At 53.0% G+C, this 15692-nt stretch overlaps 1 protein-coding gene across 2 annotated transcripts in view; it reads right to left on the bottom strand.

Annotated features, from left to right (window-relative positions):
* Window positions 1-15692, bottom strand: part of PIK3R6 (phosphoinositide-3-kinase regulatory subunit 6) — a 58137-nt gene that overhangs the window by 32282 nt on the left and 10163 nt on the right. For both annotated transcript variants that reach the window (XM_058283494.1, XM_058283495.1), the window contains exons 2-6: window positions 13914-14016; window positions 4449-4532; window positions 3772-3863; window positions 2646-2714; window positions 18-150 (exon numbers count right to left, since the gene is read on the bottom strand). In XM_058283494.1, coding sequence (XP_058139477.1) covers window positions 18-150; window positions 2646-2714; window positions 3772-3863; window positions 4449-4532; window positions 13914-13926 — 391 coding nt within the window. In that variant the 5' untranslated portion in view covers window positions 13927-14016. The remainder of the gene's footprint in view (window positions 1-17; window positions 151-2645; window positions 2715-3771; window positions 3864-4448; window positions 4533-13913; window positions 14017-15692) is intronic.

The raw sequence follows: 15692 nt of genomic DNA, 5'->3' as shown, positions 1-15692 counted from the left end.
CGCCCAGCAGCTCCTACCTGGGACGGCCGTCTCTGTTTTCAGCTGTACGGCGTATTCCAAGGCCACGGTGCAGTAGGGCGTGGGCAGGGTCAGTAACCTCGTGCAGAAGGCGTAGGTCCTTCGGTACAGCTCCTCAGAGATGCCCGTGGCCTGGGGGAGAGGGAGGGGGTGGGGTGCCCAGAGCCCTAATCACGAAGGGCGCGGGGTGGGTGGGGTGGAGTGGGCAAGGAGGAAGGTGGGGCCTGACAACCAGGCCATGCTCATGTGCCTTTAAGGATTCCTACATGTACACCTTCCAACCCTTCTCCCAGCCTGGGAGACAGCTCTCAGATGCCTGTGGGGGGCTGCATAACGGTCCCCCCAAATTCACGTCCGCCCGGAACCTCAGGATGTGACCTTGTCTGGTCTTTGCAGCTGTCATTAAGTTAAGGATCAAGATGAGGTCCTATCGGGTGAGCCCTAAATCCAATGAAATTGTCCTGAGAACGGGCAGAAAAGAACACCCGGAGACACAGAGAGGACGACAACGTGAAGACGGGCAGAGCTTGGGGTGATGCGTTAAAGCCGAGCAGCGCAAGGAAGCCAGGGGAGGGGCACGCGCGGGTTCTCCTTCAGAGTCTCTGGAAGGAACCAGCCTTTGCCAACACCTTAAAATTTTGGACTTCTGGCCTCCCGAACTGTGAGAGAATAGATTTCTGTGCTTTTAAAGCCACCCGAGGGGGAAGCGGACTTGGCCCAGTGGTTAGGGCGTCCGTCTACCACATGGGAGGTCCGCGGTTCAAGCCGCGGGCCTCCTTGACCCGTGTGGAGCTGGCCCACAGGCAGTGCTGAGGCTCGCAAGGAGTGCCCTGCCACACAGGGGTGTCCCCTGCGTAGGGGAGCCCCACGTGTAAGGAGTGCACCCCTCAAAGAGAGCCACCCAGCCTGCCCAGGAATGGTGCCTCAGACATGGAGAGCTGACGCAGCAAGATGACGCAACCAAAATGAGACAGAGATTCCGGGTGCCGCTGACAAGGCTACAAGCGGACACAGAAGAACACACAGCACATGGACACAGAGAGCAGACAACTGGGGGGTGGGAGGGGGGCGGGAAGAGAAATAAATAAAAAATAAATCTTATTAAATAAATAAATAAATAAAGCCACCCAAGGGAAGTGTATGTGGCTCAAGCAATTGGGCTTCTGTCTACCATATAGGAGGTCCGGGGTTCGATGCCCAGGGCCTCCTGGTGAAGGCGAGCTGGCCTGTGTGTAGAGCTGGCTCATGCAGAGAGCTGGCCTGCGTGGGGTATGTGCAGGAGTGCTGCCCGGTGCAGGAGTGCTGGCCCACACAGAGAGCTGGTGCAGCAAGATGATGCAACAAAAAGAGACACAGAGGACAGACAAAAAGAGACACAGCAGACCAGGGAGCTGACCAGGGAGCTGAGGTGGCGCAAGAGAACAATCACCTCTCTCCCACTCTGGAAGGTCTCAAGATTGGTTCCTTCACAACCAATCCAATGTCCACAGAGAAAATGTGGAATGGGTGTGGGAACGGTAGCCATGGGGGCTGCTGGGTGTGGGGAACGGGAGGAAGAGATGAGATGTGGAGGCGTTTTCGGGACGTGGAGTTGTCCTGGATAGTGCTTCACGGACAATTACGGGACACTGTAGATCCCCCCAGGGCCCACTGGATGGAACGTGAGAGAGTCTGGGCTATGATGTGGACCATTGACTGGGGTGCAGCGATGCTCAGAGATGAACTTACCAGGTGCAATGGATGTATCACGATGATGGGAGAGAGTGTTGCTGTGGGGGGAGTGGGGGGCGGGGGCGGTGGGGTTGAATGGGACCTCATATATTTTTTTAAATGTAATTAAAAATAATAATAATAAATAAATATTTAAAAAAATTAAAAAAAAAAAAAGAAATGACTAAAACGGCAAAAAAAAAAAAAGATTGGTTCCTGGAGCCGCCTAATGAGAATACAGGCAGACACAGAAGAACACCCAGCGAATGGACACAGAGAGCAGACAGTGGGGGGAGGGGGAGAAATAAATCAATCTTAAAAAAAAAAGCTCCATTAAAAAAAAAAAAAGCCACCCAGCCTGCGGGCATGTGTACGGCCGCCCAGGAAACTCGCACAACGCCCCACTCCATGTTACCGAGGTGTGGATTCATCGCAGCGCACTCTGCCAACAAACCCACTCCCCTCTCAGCCTCTCTGCTCTGTCTGGACCACACATTTCTGCTGTCCTCCAGGCTCGGAAACTTCACAGGGTCCCAGGGGCTGCCCCTCCTCCCTCTCTCGCCAGGCTCTGCCCCTGCCAGAGGCAAGCCCTCCGCTGGATTCTCCAGCAACCCCAGCAGGGCTCTTCCTGCGCGCAAGCCCACCCCTTGACTAACTGCAGCTCCTGATTCCTCTTCCAAGACACTTATTTTTTTTCATCCACACCCCCTCTCTGCGTAGAGACCAGTGATGCCCATTCAAGCAAACCCAAAGATCTCATCCTGGCCCTCGAGACTCCCCGCGCACGTCCTCCACAGTAGTTCGTGCCTAGGGGCCAGCTTGGGGCCGGCAATCCAAGACTTTCTCTGGCTCCCGCTGGCAGGGATCGGCTGTCCAGCGCAGCCACGCCTGGGCCATGCCCAGCACCTCCCGCTCACCTTGGTGAGCACGTACATTAGTGTGTGCAGCAAGGGGATGATGACGTGCCGGAGGTCCTCGCTTTCTGCCTGCAAGACAGGAGTTCACGTGACAGTCATCAGGCTGGGGATGATTTTGCCGCATCCCTGCAGGGGACAGTGGGGGCAGGGGGGGACAGGAGACGGGGGGGGGGGGTGGGGAGAGGCAGCGTTCCATCAAGCCAAGGAGAGGGACGAGGGGCAGCAGTCTGCTTGGGCAGAGGAGGGGTGGGGCGGGAGCACGGGTTGGGGAGCCAGCTTTGGGGGCCTGGTGGGGGAGGGCAGGGGTGGCGTTGACCCAAAGCAGGTGCTGGCGGCAAATGACAGGTCCACGGCCTGGAGGGCAGTGTTTTCCAAACCTTGGCACACAGAAGGCTGGTGGTGTGGAAGGTGATTTTAGGAGGTACAAGGGTCATTAAAAAAAAGTGTTGGGGAAAACGGACTTTGGCCCAGTGGTTAGGGCGTCCGTCTACCATATGGGAGGTCCGCGGTTCAAACCCTGGACCTCCTTGACCCGTGTGGAGCTGGCCATGCGCAGCGCTGATGCGCGCAAGGAGTGCCCTGCCACGCAAGGGTGTCCCCCGCGTGGGGGAGCCCCACGCGCAAGGAGTGCGCCCCGTGAGGAGAGCCGCCCAGCGTGAAAAGAAAGAGCAGCCTGCCCAGGAATGGCGCTGCCCACACTTCCCGTGCCGCTGACAACAACAGAAGCGGACAAAGAAACAAGACGCAGCAAATAGACACCAAGAACAGACAACCAGGGGAGGGGGGGGGAATTAAATAAATAAATAAATCTTTAAAAAAAAAAAGTGTTAAAGTCATTATGCATTCTGGCTCACAGTTGTCTTCTCTTCATAACAGGTGATACTGAGTGTCCCTTAACGGTCGAGTTATATAGAGTTTCTTTTTGAAATATATTAATTCAGGTCAAACAAGGTGAGTCAATTTGAAGAAACTATTGTGGATGTGAAAGTTCAGGAGGGAGATAGACTATGGTAAAAATCATGAGGGCGGTCCCCAAGTGACCAAAGTGTGGGAGACACAGCCCCGAGGGGACCAAGCCCCCAGCCCGCCAGGCCCCTCTCCGCTTCCCCAAAGCCCGAGCACCCACCTTCTCCAATTCTTTAAGCAGAATGCGGACCAGAGCCGGGCTCCTGCCGGGATCTCGCTCGACCTTCTTGTGCAGGGACCATCTCCACATGCCTGGCAGGAGACGGGAGCCCAGCACACCCGGGCAGTGGGCGCGTGTGTGCGCGGAGGGGGAGGGCGATTCTTAGCAGAGACCCTCTGAGCTGGGCCCCGGAGCCCCAGGCCACCACCCTGAGCAGCCACAGGTCGGACCCCCTTGCCAGGCACCTGGCCGGGGCACACACGGGCTGGTTGCTCCCGTGTAAGTGGATTCTGATCTGCAGGCCCTTTCTGAACGGGGAATTCCCAAGGCATAAAGAAAGGGAGGTGGGACACGAGCAGGGCCAACCCCAGCTCTTCAAGTAGCTTCCAGAATGTGCTGGGATCAAGTGAAAGGAGATGGTGGGCACGTGTGAACTATGGAACAGCAATGCTTGCAGGTCGATGCCACGTTTCTGGAAACTCTTTGGGCCTGGAGGGCTGCGGGGAGTTTGGTTTGGAAGCAGAGCTGGGAAAGGTGGCCAGGACAGAGGGAGGCATATCCCAATGCACCCTTGTTGGGAGGATCGGCCAAGGGGGCTGAGAAGACTTCTCGGGCCTTCCTTGCAGCCCAGGCATCTCCAGCAGGAAGGGGGCAGGCTGGACCGTGCCAGCTCTTACCTTGGTTGCTCTGCTGGGCTGGGGCCTGCGCGCTGAGCTCCCGGAGCACGGCCTGCACGCTCCGCAGGAGGTCCAGCTCCACATCTGGGGGGCAGGGCAGGACTTGGAGGCCGGGAGCTTTGGTGCCCAGCTCATAAGGCCCGACCCTCACCCCACCTCCGGGCCCTTCTGCGGGCCTCAGGAGGCGCCCCGGGTAGTCAGCTCGGAGTCGGCAGCGGGACAGCCAGAAGACCCGCCCGTGCTGGGGCGCAGCCTTGCGAGTGACATCTCTGAGTGTCTGTCAAACCAGCAGCGCCCAACGTGCGGCCCGTGGACCGGGGGTGGGATGGGATGCAGGATGATTTTAAGAGGCACACAAATAATCTTAAATTTTTAGTGGGTATGCACTTCTCTTCCCGCCCCCCCCACGGCCATTTAGAATTTCTTTAATTCTCTGTGAAAGTGAGATAACAAGAACTGCTCTAGGGCGGTGGACTTGGCCCAATGGATAGGGTGCCTGCCTACCACATGGGAGGTCCAAGGGTTAAACCCCGGGCCTCCTTGCCCCGTGTGGAGCTGGCCCACGTGCAGTGCTGATGCGCGCAAGGAGTGCCCTGCCATGCAGGGATGCCCCCGCGTAGGGGAGCCCCACATGCAAGGAGTGCGCCCTGTAAGGAGAGCCGCCCAGCATGAAAGAAAGTGCAGCCTGCCCAGGAATGGTGCTGCACACATGGAGAGCTGACACAACAAGATGACGCAACAAAAAGAAACACAGATTCCCGTGCCACTGACAACAACAGAAGCGGACAAAGAAGATGCAGCAAAAATAGACACAGAGAACAGACAACCAGGGTGGGGGGGAAGGGGAGAGAAATAAATAAATAAATAAATCTAAAAAAAAAAAACTGCTCTAGATGAATCGTCCAGTGGGAGGTGGGGGCTGGGACAGTCCAGAATGGGGCCCCAGGAATAGATTTTGGCTTTTGCAACTGCTGGGGGATAATTTTGATTCAACTTCCCACAGCTTCATTTGTAATGCTTTCAAAGCATCTTCCATCTGTTTTAGAGATTTTTCTATTTCAGCTCTGCTTTCAAGATTAAAAGCGCTTCATCTTCCAATACAATTTGCTTCTCAGAGGACCCTAAAACATAATTCTTAATAGCTTCGATACTGAGGCAAAACAAGTCTCTCTTGAAATCAAGATTCTTTGGTGTACCTCTGTATATGTAGGCTCGATTGAGTGAGCATCCTGTACAGTGTAAAGTTTCAAGAATGAAACCATTTTCATTTTTACGTTTGGACAGCTTCGGTTCCTTATCCATAGAAACATTACAGAAACACCTACAAATCTCTCGCGCCCTAGAGCAGGAGATTTGTTTGTTTATTTATCCCCCCCTCCCCCACTGTCTGCTCTCTGTGTCCTTTTGCTGTGTATTCTTCTGTGTCTGCTTTTCTTCTTTTTTTTTAGGCAACTCAGGGAACTGATCCTGGGACTTTCTGGACTGGGAGAGAGGCGCTCAGTCTCTTGCAACACCTCAGCTCCCTGCACTTCTCTTAACGTATACCAGAAGGAAAATCTATAGCTAGCTCCTCCACCTGTGATGTTGTGGCAAGTGTTTAGGGTGAAACTAAAATTTATAAAGGGAGTTAATAAGTCAATCCAAATAAACATATCAGATAAATACCAAGACGGGTGGTACATTGACTTGGCAAACATGCAAAGGTGGTATAAGAATGAGTACCCGAAGTTTGGAAAGTGTGTAGCCGTGATCCTGGGTCTCACTGATCTCCCCTGCACTGCAGGGCATGGAACAGACCCAGGCCTTCAGCTGCTGTGCTCTGAGGCCGCACTTCCCAGCCAGCACAGAGCGCTGCACAAACTGCAGCAGGCCCTTCTCCAGGAGGCACGGGACTTCCATGGCTGACTTCGTTTGTTTGTTTTTTTTTAAGCATTTACTGCCTAGATGCCTTAAGAACTGGCCCTAATGATTTTTTTTAAAGATTTTTATTTTTTTATTTATTTCTCTCCCCTCTTCCCAGCCCCCACCCCAGTTGTCTGTTCTCTGTGTCCATTTGCTGCGTGTTCTTCTTTTTTGTCTGCTTCTGTTGTCGTCAGCAGCATGGGAATCTGTGTTTCTTTCTGTTGCGTCATCTTGCTGTGTCAGCTCTCCGTGTGTGCGGGGCCATCCCTGGGCAGGCTGCACTTTCTTTCGCACTGGGCGGCTCTCCTTACGGGGCGCACTCCTTGCACGTGGGGCTCCCCTACATGGGGGACACCCCTCTGTGGCACGGCACTCCTTGTGCACATCAGCACTGCGTGTGGGCCAGCTCCACACGGGTCGAGGAGGCCCGGGGTTTTGAACCTTGGACCTCCCATATGGTAGGCGGACGCCCTAACCACTGGGCCAAGTCCGCTTCCCCTGTGGCTGACTTTGGACCAAGGACCCCCCAATTGTTCCGCCGGGCCCTTCTGGGACTATTCATCAGTTTAAGACACGTCTAGCCAATCGTTCTTCTCTTTCTCCTTCCTTCTGGGGTCAGACTTATATCAGGGTCGGCATTCTCCCAGCCGTCACCATCTCCCTCCCTCTCTGTTTTTCTTGTAAAGATTTTGTCCCCTTCCTCCCCAGCTGCTCTGTGTGTTCTGTGTCCACTTACATTCTTGTCAATGGCACAGGTGTCAATGGCACCTGTGTCTCTTTTCGTTGCATCATCTTGCTGTGTCAGCTCTCTTGTGTGTGCGGCACCACTCCTGGTCAGGCTGCACTTCTTTGGCGCAGGGTGGCTCTCCTTACAGGGCACGCTCCTTGTGCCTGGGGCTCCCCTACGCGGGGGACACCCCTGCATGGCACGGCACTCCTTGCACGCATCAGCACTGCACGTGGGCCAGCCCCACATGGGTCAGGAGGCCCTGGGTTTGAACCCTGGACCTCCCACGTGGTAAGTGGATGCTCTATCATTGAGCCAAATCTGCTTCCCTCCCTCTCCGTTTTCTGCCATGCGTTCTCCTACTCAGTCCTTGTGCATCTAATCACGTCTCAGTGCCTGCTTCTTAGAGGAACCAGGTTAAAACAGGAAGTGTGGGAAACACTCCCACCTGATAAACTCCTCTTTGTGATTAGCTCCAACCAAAAGCCTGTCCTTTTAGGCAAGTGCATATTCTCTGGTCCTCCAACAAGACAAACCACATGCGTCAGGGGTTCGTTCCTCTTTTGTCTTGATTGTCAGGAAACTTACAGTCAAATCAGGGCCCTGCCTCAAAGATCACCTCGTCTCAAGTGACAGGGACCTCTCTCTCTCTCTTTTTTTCAAAGATTTATTTATTTATTTATTTTCTCCTCCCCCCTACCCCGGTTGTCTGTTCTCTGTGTCTATTTGCTGTGTCTCTTTGTCCACTTCCATTGTTGTCAGCAGCACGGGAATCTGTGTCTCTTTTTGTTGCGTCATCTTGTTGTGTCAGCTCTCCGTGGGTGCAGCGCCATTCCTGGGCAGGCTGCACTTTCTTTCGCACTGGGCGGCTCTCCTTATGGGGCACACTCCTTGCACGTGGGGCTCCCCTACATGGGGGACACCCCTATGTGGCATGGCACTCCTTGCGCGCATCAGCACTGCGCATGGCCAGCTCCACACAGGTCAAGGAGGCCCGGGGTTTGAACCGGAGACCTCCCATATGGTAGATGGACGCCCTAACCACTGGGCCAAGTCCGCCTCCGAGGGACCTCTCTTATTGGCTCCTCTTTGGTGCTCTTAATTGATGTCCTATTTAATATGTATCTTAATTGCTTCAGATTCCTTTGGAAGTAGGCATGATAGCAATAATAAAGAAAGAAATCAGAAGGTCACAGTCCTAGGATTGACATTTGTTCAGGCCAAGGCGTCCTGTGCCCTGGAGCCCACTGACGGGCCCCCCACGACTCTGGGGTGACCTGTGCAGTCTCCTGGGGCCGCTGGCAGCTTGGAGGCTCCCACTTTTCTCCTGACTCTCCCTTGTCCACCTGGGCCAGGTAACAGCCCGATCCTGGATCTCCTCCACAGCCCACCTCTGTCCACTTGACCACTCTGCTGGGCAATGCAGCATCTCCCCAAACTGGCAAGGAAATAATTAGGCTGACACGAAGGCTGGCCACAATCTGCGCTTCTGTCTTACCCATCTTCACCTTGCATGAAGAATTAATGAAGGAATGCAGGGGAGTTATTTTAAAAAAATAATTGGGGTCCTTTCTCTCCCTCCTCTCATTTCCCTCCCTCCCTTCTTTCCTTCCTACCTTCCTTTTTTTTTTTTTTTTCCCTTTCTTTCTTCTGTGCACAGAACAAAACATAAGTGTGCTCCCTGCCCCTCCCCACCCCACCACTGGAAGGACAGCCAAGCCTTGGGGCTCTGAGCCCTGGGTTCCCCTGTTTTGCAAAGGGAGTTAGTTGGTACATTTCAGAGAAAAATAGAGAAGTTGCCAGTAGCCCCGGGAGACAACCCAAATAAGCTTTGCTTTTGAAAGCCTGGGTAGCCGGAACAAACGCTCAGGTCTTGCTCCACATCTGGCTGGCAGACATGTTTTGTTTGGGTTTACACCATGTCTTGAAAGAAAATCAAACTAGCTGCCGACATTTAAAAATCAGGAGCTTTTGCGCAAAAGTTTAGAATTCTGGCACATGTTGAGAATCAGAAAACGCAATGACTCTGGGCGTGCGTTCTTCTCCCACGCACCCATCGACCCGGCCGGGGAGCAGCTGAGACGGGCGTGGCTGCTCTAGTTTCTCAGTTTCCCACTCGCCTTGTTTCACGCATTGACCTCATCCACCTGGCTCCTGGAGGCACTTGAATTTGAGCCCCTGGTCTAGCTGATGGAGATAATCCAGCTGAATTGTCCCAAGGGTGGGGATCGGATGCCCTAAGACGGTGAGGGCACAAGGGTTACGGGAGTCCAGAGAAGGAGCGAGACGCAGGTTGACGACTGGCTGGGACATAACTTGCCAGTGGTGGTGAAGATCTCAGATAAGGGCAGCGAAGCACGAAACCCTGAGCTCTTGACCGCCACGACGGTCTCGCGGGCCACCTTCGCCGGAGCGCCGCAGTCCAGCACCTGCTCCTCGATCCCAGGGCATGTGAAGCTGTCCTGGGGCTTCGCTCACAACTCCATTGCCATGCGATCCTCTTTCCCTGGACAGAGTCAAGCTCCTGCCTTCTGCTCTCTTAGGATGCTTTGCCTTTCTCCTAGTTCAGCGGTCCCCAACCTTGGCTGCACATGAGAACCACCCGGCAAGCATTAAAAACTATCAAGCCACAGGTTCCCCCACCCCCAGCAATTAAATCCGAATCTTGGTGGGTGGGGCCTGTGACGGTTTACTAGTGCCCCCCCAATGCACATCCACTTGGAGCCTCAGAATGTGAGGCTGTAATTAGTTATTAGTGTAATTAGTAACACTAATTGCAGGAGTAATTAGTTAAGGATCTCCAGATGAGATCGTCCTGTATTTAGGAGGTGTCCTGAATCCAAGGACCGATGTCCTTATAAGACAAAGGAGAGGGAGACTGGAGACACGCAGACACAGTGAACCAAGGGAGAGGCTGGAGGGATGCTTTCACAAGCCGAGGGCTGCCGGGAGCCGCCGGAGCTGGAAGAAGCAAGGAAGGACTCGCTCCTAAAACTTTTGGCCACCTCACATTTGGACTTCTGGCCTCCAGAAGTGTGAGAGAATACATTTCTGTTGCTTTGAGCCCCCAGGCTGGTGGTCATTTGTTCCAGCAGCCCTAGCAGACAAACCCAGGTGCAATAAACAAGGCTGAGAACTGTCGTCTTAGCTGATAAGCCTGGAATTCAGGGTAACTGGTCTGTTAGTCAAGCAGGGAGGCAGCTGCCAGGGTTCACAGAGGGCAGTCGACCCTAAATTAGGAGCAAAGGTCACGGGGTCAGGCCAGCTCCTCCTTGCCGATGCTCCTGCCTGTCACGGAGGTGGGTAGGGGCTTCCAAAGAGTGCAGCTGGAGAAAGTTGATTCAGTTGTTGTTGCAACAGATTTAACTTTGGAAATGTAACCCTTGGATCTGGGTGGAAGACACCAATGTCCTAACTCGCTTGGGATCTGGCCAGGCATTATGACACGGGTGAAATCCTCTAAGATTTTGCAACAGACCTGTCTGTGTCTTCCTCAAGTTACCCTCTACCCACATCATACAGGCAAAGCTGGGGGAATAATCAAACTCAACATTTGTTCAGCCTTCTCCACTGTGGGGGGGGAGGGGGGGTGTCCACCCAGATGAAGGGGCTACAGGGACCCTCCGGGCACTTGGCACACACAAAGTTATCACAAGAGGAATTGGGTTCATCATCCCAAGGATGCTCCCCTCAAGCCAGGGTGTCGAGCTAGGTGGCCCTTCTCCACTTCTCCACTCTCTTGTCAGAACGCCCTTGCTGCGACGGAAACAGAAAGGCTCCAACCAACCTTCCTGGCCACTCCCTTTATAAAATCACCAACCCCGGGCTACCCAGCAATTGAGAAGAATCCGGTTTGTCGATGTGAGTTCCAAATCAGACTTGGGACTCCTGAGGCAGGTGAGTTCTGTACAGGTGACTGTTATCCGGTGCACGATGCGCCTACTGGTTTCCATTTCAGAGGGCTACTGTGGCAGTTTGAAGCTGGATGGACCCCAGAAAATTATGTTCTTAGAGTGACTCCCTTCCTGTGGGTGTGGACCTATGGTGGGTGGGAACTTTTGATCAGGTCATTTCGGTAAAGGTGTGGCCCAGGGTAGGTCTTAATCCTCTCATCCAAGTCCTTTATAAACGGGATGAATGCAGAGAAGAGACAGAGCGAGAAAGCCAGAGGAAGCCGGAAGCTGACGCGGCAAAACCGAGAAGAGAAGGCAGAGCCCAGCAGACGCTGTCGTGTGCCTCCCCATGTGACAGAGGCGTCCTGCGTGGCTGGCAACCGGTCTTCAGGAGAGAGCACCGCCCGATGATGCCTTGGGGTGGACACTTTCACAGCCTCAAACGGTAAGCTTGCAAGCAAACAAATCCCCATTGTAAACGCCACCCCATTTCCGGTATATTGCGTTTCCACAGCCTCGCAAACTGAAAGTGACCTTCTCCTGACCTTGACCCCTAAGGGGGAGCCCATCCTCCAGGGAGCCAATGGGTCCCCGTGCACTGATGATTTACACTGCACTGACTTCCCTTCTAACCAGGGACAAGCACTTGTCTAAGAATCCCTTGGTGTGCACGCAGCCTGGGGCCCACCAGTCAGACCTGCTGCTCAGCTGCTCAGGGCTCAGCACCCACCCAGCACCATCAGCTGGGGTAACACGGCTCACATTCCTTTCCCATTCCATATCTGCTCCCCACCCCCCGAATTTGGTAGAAAGGCTCCGATATTTTAAAAACATATGCAACCTTGCCCTGTTTGCAGGGCTGGCAAAATAAACGTAGCCTGGGTGCCCTTGACACATCATCCCTCTTTCTGCAACCTAAGAAATAAATGTCTCTTACTTTCCAGCTGCCCCGCCCGGGGTGGGAGGAGTTGAAGGGCTGTGGGAAGGTGGTAAAAGTTAAAAACAACTGTAGTTTGGGGAAGAGGATCAGCACAACACTGCAGCTCTGTCCGTGATGGGAAAACTCCCCTTCGGATCTGCCATCCTGAGTTTGGGAAGTGTCCTGTCACCCGGTGTTTGGGGTCACGCCGCATCTCGGGAGGGGGTTGTCGGTGGCTTTGCCTGCCCAGCAGCCCTTCCCCTCCTTGGTCCAGCCTTGGCGGGCCCATGGAGAGGGCCCAGGGCCAAGCTGGCCGATGCGCTCTCGGTCCCCAAATAAACCTTGTGCGGAGGGACTGAGGAGGGAAGAAGGCCTGGCACGTTCTCCAAGGACCCTGCCTGCCTCTTCCCATGCTGGGTGGCCGGGCTGCCCTCGTGGTGTCTGGTGCTTCAGCTTTGTTTTCAACGCTGCTCACTTTTTTAAAAAAAATTAAACGAGCCACATTCTGCTTCTATTGCTTGTCTCCAAACACCCCTCATCCCGACATCTCTTCCTAAAACACAGCGCTGGAGGTATTTATTGTGAAAGGGAATGCACATGAATCTGGTTTGAAATAGGCGATTTTCACGCTGCTTCCCCAACGCCTCTCCTCCCAGACTAAACCCCGCCTGGTTAAAGACGACCCAGAACATTGCAGCACCAGGACTCGCTGGGGCTGCCCAGGCGGCCGCGGCTACTTCTGACTGGACGAGGCTGTCCGAGGGGAGTGGAAAGGGATGATGACAACTCGACAGCTGTCCCTGCTTTGGGGGGTCCCGTCCCCTTCCCCATTTCAGGGACCCTCAAGGGTATCAGAGTCTATGCCTGGTGGTCTGAGGAGGGGTCTCTGATTTGCTGGGTGACCATTAAGGGATATACACCTTGAGGGGTGTTGTGTCCGGGTGAGACAGGGGTGAAGAGCTCGGGCTTTGGAATCAGACAGACCTGGGTTCTGGTCCTGACTCTGTGGTTTTGGGCAAATTAACTAACCTCTCTGAGCCTCTGTACAGTAAAACGAGAACACTTCTGACAGTTGCATGAGGCAATTCACAGTGAAATCATTAAGACCCTGGATGCGGGAAGTGGACTTGGCCCAGTGGTTAGGGCGTCCGTCTACCACATGGGAGGTCCACGGTTCAAACCCCGGGCCTCCTTGACCCGTGTGGAGCTGGCCCATGCGCAGTGCTGATGCGCGCAAGGAGTGCCGTGCCACGCAGGGGTGTCCCCCGCGTAGGGGAGCCCCACGTGCAAGGAGTGCACCCCGTAAGGAGAGCCGCCCAGCGCCAAAGAAAGTGCAGCCTGCCCAGGAATGGCGCCGCCCCCACAGAGAGCTGACACAGCAAGATGACGCAACAAAAAGAAACACAGATTCCTGTGCTGCTGACAACAACAGAAGCAGACAAAGAAGAACACACAGCAAATAGACACAGAGAACAGACAACTGGGGCGGGGGGGTGGGGGAGAGAAAATAAATAAATAAATCTTAAAAAAAAAAAAAGACCCCGGATGCTGGAGCTGGACTGCCCAATTCAAAGCCTGACTCCACCACACAATAGGTATGGGGCTGGTGGAAAAATATCTGCCCTTTCTGTGCCTCTGTTTCCCCTTCTGTCAAATGAGAGTGATAATGTTATCTACTTATGTGGTTCCTATGAGGGCTAAATGACAATATTTGCCAAGTGTTTTTCTCCATACTTGAGACGTTGTAAGTGCCATGTAAGATTTTGTTAAATGAACACAGTGTGCAATGCACAGCCAAAGTCCGTGTGATACATCTTGGTTACTGTTGTCACTATTCCCATTGGAAGGCTCAGTGTCCTGCAAGCAGCTGGGGTTTCACACACACTTCTCTAGATATTCTCAAACACGGACAGCTGAACAGGAGTCTTGCAGTCTGGCCGGGTGGAGGCGGTCCTGCCAGCCCTAGGGGCATTCTCACCCACAAGAGGGGCCCATCGACCCCCTCCTTCTTCCCCCAGACTGACCTGAGCTCTCCATGGAAGCCCGCGGGGCGTGCGAGGAGGATGTGGTTGTCTCGGGCGGCTGGGTGGAGAGCAGAGTGTGTGTCCTTTCTGCACAGAGGTAGTTCTGCAAAATAAGAAGCCGTCAGCGTGGGGGGTGGGGAGGCGCAGAAAGTGTGGTTGGGGGATGGAGAGGGTCCTGGGGCCCTGAGACTTCTAACACGCTGGCAAGGAGTCCAGATTTATTTAAGAAATATGTGGGAAGCGGATGTGACTCATTACATTGAGCTCCTGCCTACCACATGGGAGGTCCGTGGTTCGGTTCCCGGTGCCTCCTAAAGAAGACAGCAAGCTGGCGCAATGGGCAGGATGGCAAGCTGACGCAACAAGAAGATGCAACAAGAGACACAAGAAGAAAAGCCTAATGAGAGACACAACAAAGCAGGGGATGGAGGTGGCTCAGTGATTAGACGCCTTCCTCCCGTGTGAGAGGTCCCAGGTTCGATTCCCAGTCTTCCTAAAGACACAAGGAAGATGAACAGGCATAGCAAGTGCAAACGACGGGGTAGGGAGAAGTAAATAAATAAAAATAATTTAAAAAAGAACTATGTATGTGGCGCTCAGTGGGTGCAGGCACTCTTCTAATATCAACCTTCTGAGGCAGGTACTATCTTCCTCCTCTTCTACAGAGGGGAAAACTGGAGCACAGAGAAATTAAATAACTATTCAAGGTCAAGCGCCTAGTAATTACGTACAGGAATGGGGATTTGAACTCAGATCATCTGGTTCCAGAGTCCCTGCTCTCAATGATATCCCCAGGCTTCCTCATAGTGGCCCCAGCACAGGGTGGCCCCAAAGTTTGCTCCCCAAAGCTGCAAACCAGACACCCGAGAGCAGATGAACTCTGAACAAATCCAAGAGCTTGTTCTTTGGAGAAAATAATAAACATATTCCTGGGACTGCTCATCAAGAGAGAGAGTGTGCGTGCAAAGAGAGTATGATAAATGGAACATATAAATAGATGTGGCAAAAAAGAAAATCTGTCCCCCCAATCATATACGGTTTCCTAGGGAAATGAAAATGACTCAGTGCCTCTAGAAGAACCAGAAGATCTGCTTTTATAGTTACCAGTGAGGAAGCAGAGAAAGTGGCAGAGAATTAGTGGTGCCTGGCTCAGATGGTTCCTCTGATAAGTTATTTCAAGCTTGCAGAATAAAGAAATTCTGTGTTGTTTAAACTGTTCCAAAGCACAGTGAAAGCAGGAAAGATTCTCAGTATATTTGAGAAAGCTAGCTTAACCATGATGCCAAAATCTGATAACAATTGCTTAAAAAAATAGATCGGGCTCACCTATAAATATAGACGTAAAATTTTAAGGTAAATATCAAATAACGGAATCCATCAATGTATTAAAATTGTAATATACAATGTATAATTTCAGCCTTATTGATAAGCACAAAAAGGAGCATCAAAATGTGAGACACCATTGGCAAAGATGAGAAAAGAAAATATGCAGTGTTAGTGAGGATATGGGAGAATTGTACTCTGTCATACACTGTTGGTGAGAACGTAAGTTGGTACAGCCTTTTCAGGGGGTAGCTGGGTGGCAAATATCCTCTATATCCAATTACCAATTTATAGGAAATCCAGGACATGATGGAGCATACCACTAGGCTACAATCTTCAAAATCTAGACTCTGAGAAACTCTAGGGAGAATGACCTGCTTTCTCTAACAAATGAATTGCAAGGAAGGTGGGAAGGGGAGGGGTGCCAGGGAGATGAAGGGGGGTCAGCCGACAGAT

The sequence above is a fragment of the Dasypus novemcinctus genome, chromosome 21 (assembly GCF_030445035.2).
Source record: "Dasypus novemcinctus isolate mDasNov1 chromosome 21, mDasNov1.1.hap2, whole genome shotgun sequence".
Lineage (NCBI taxonomy): Eukaryota > Metazoa > Chordata > Mammalia > Cingulata > Dasypodidae > Dasypus > Dasypus novemcinctus.
This window is presented reverse-complemented; position numbering and strand designations above follow the sequence as displayed.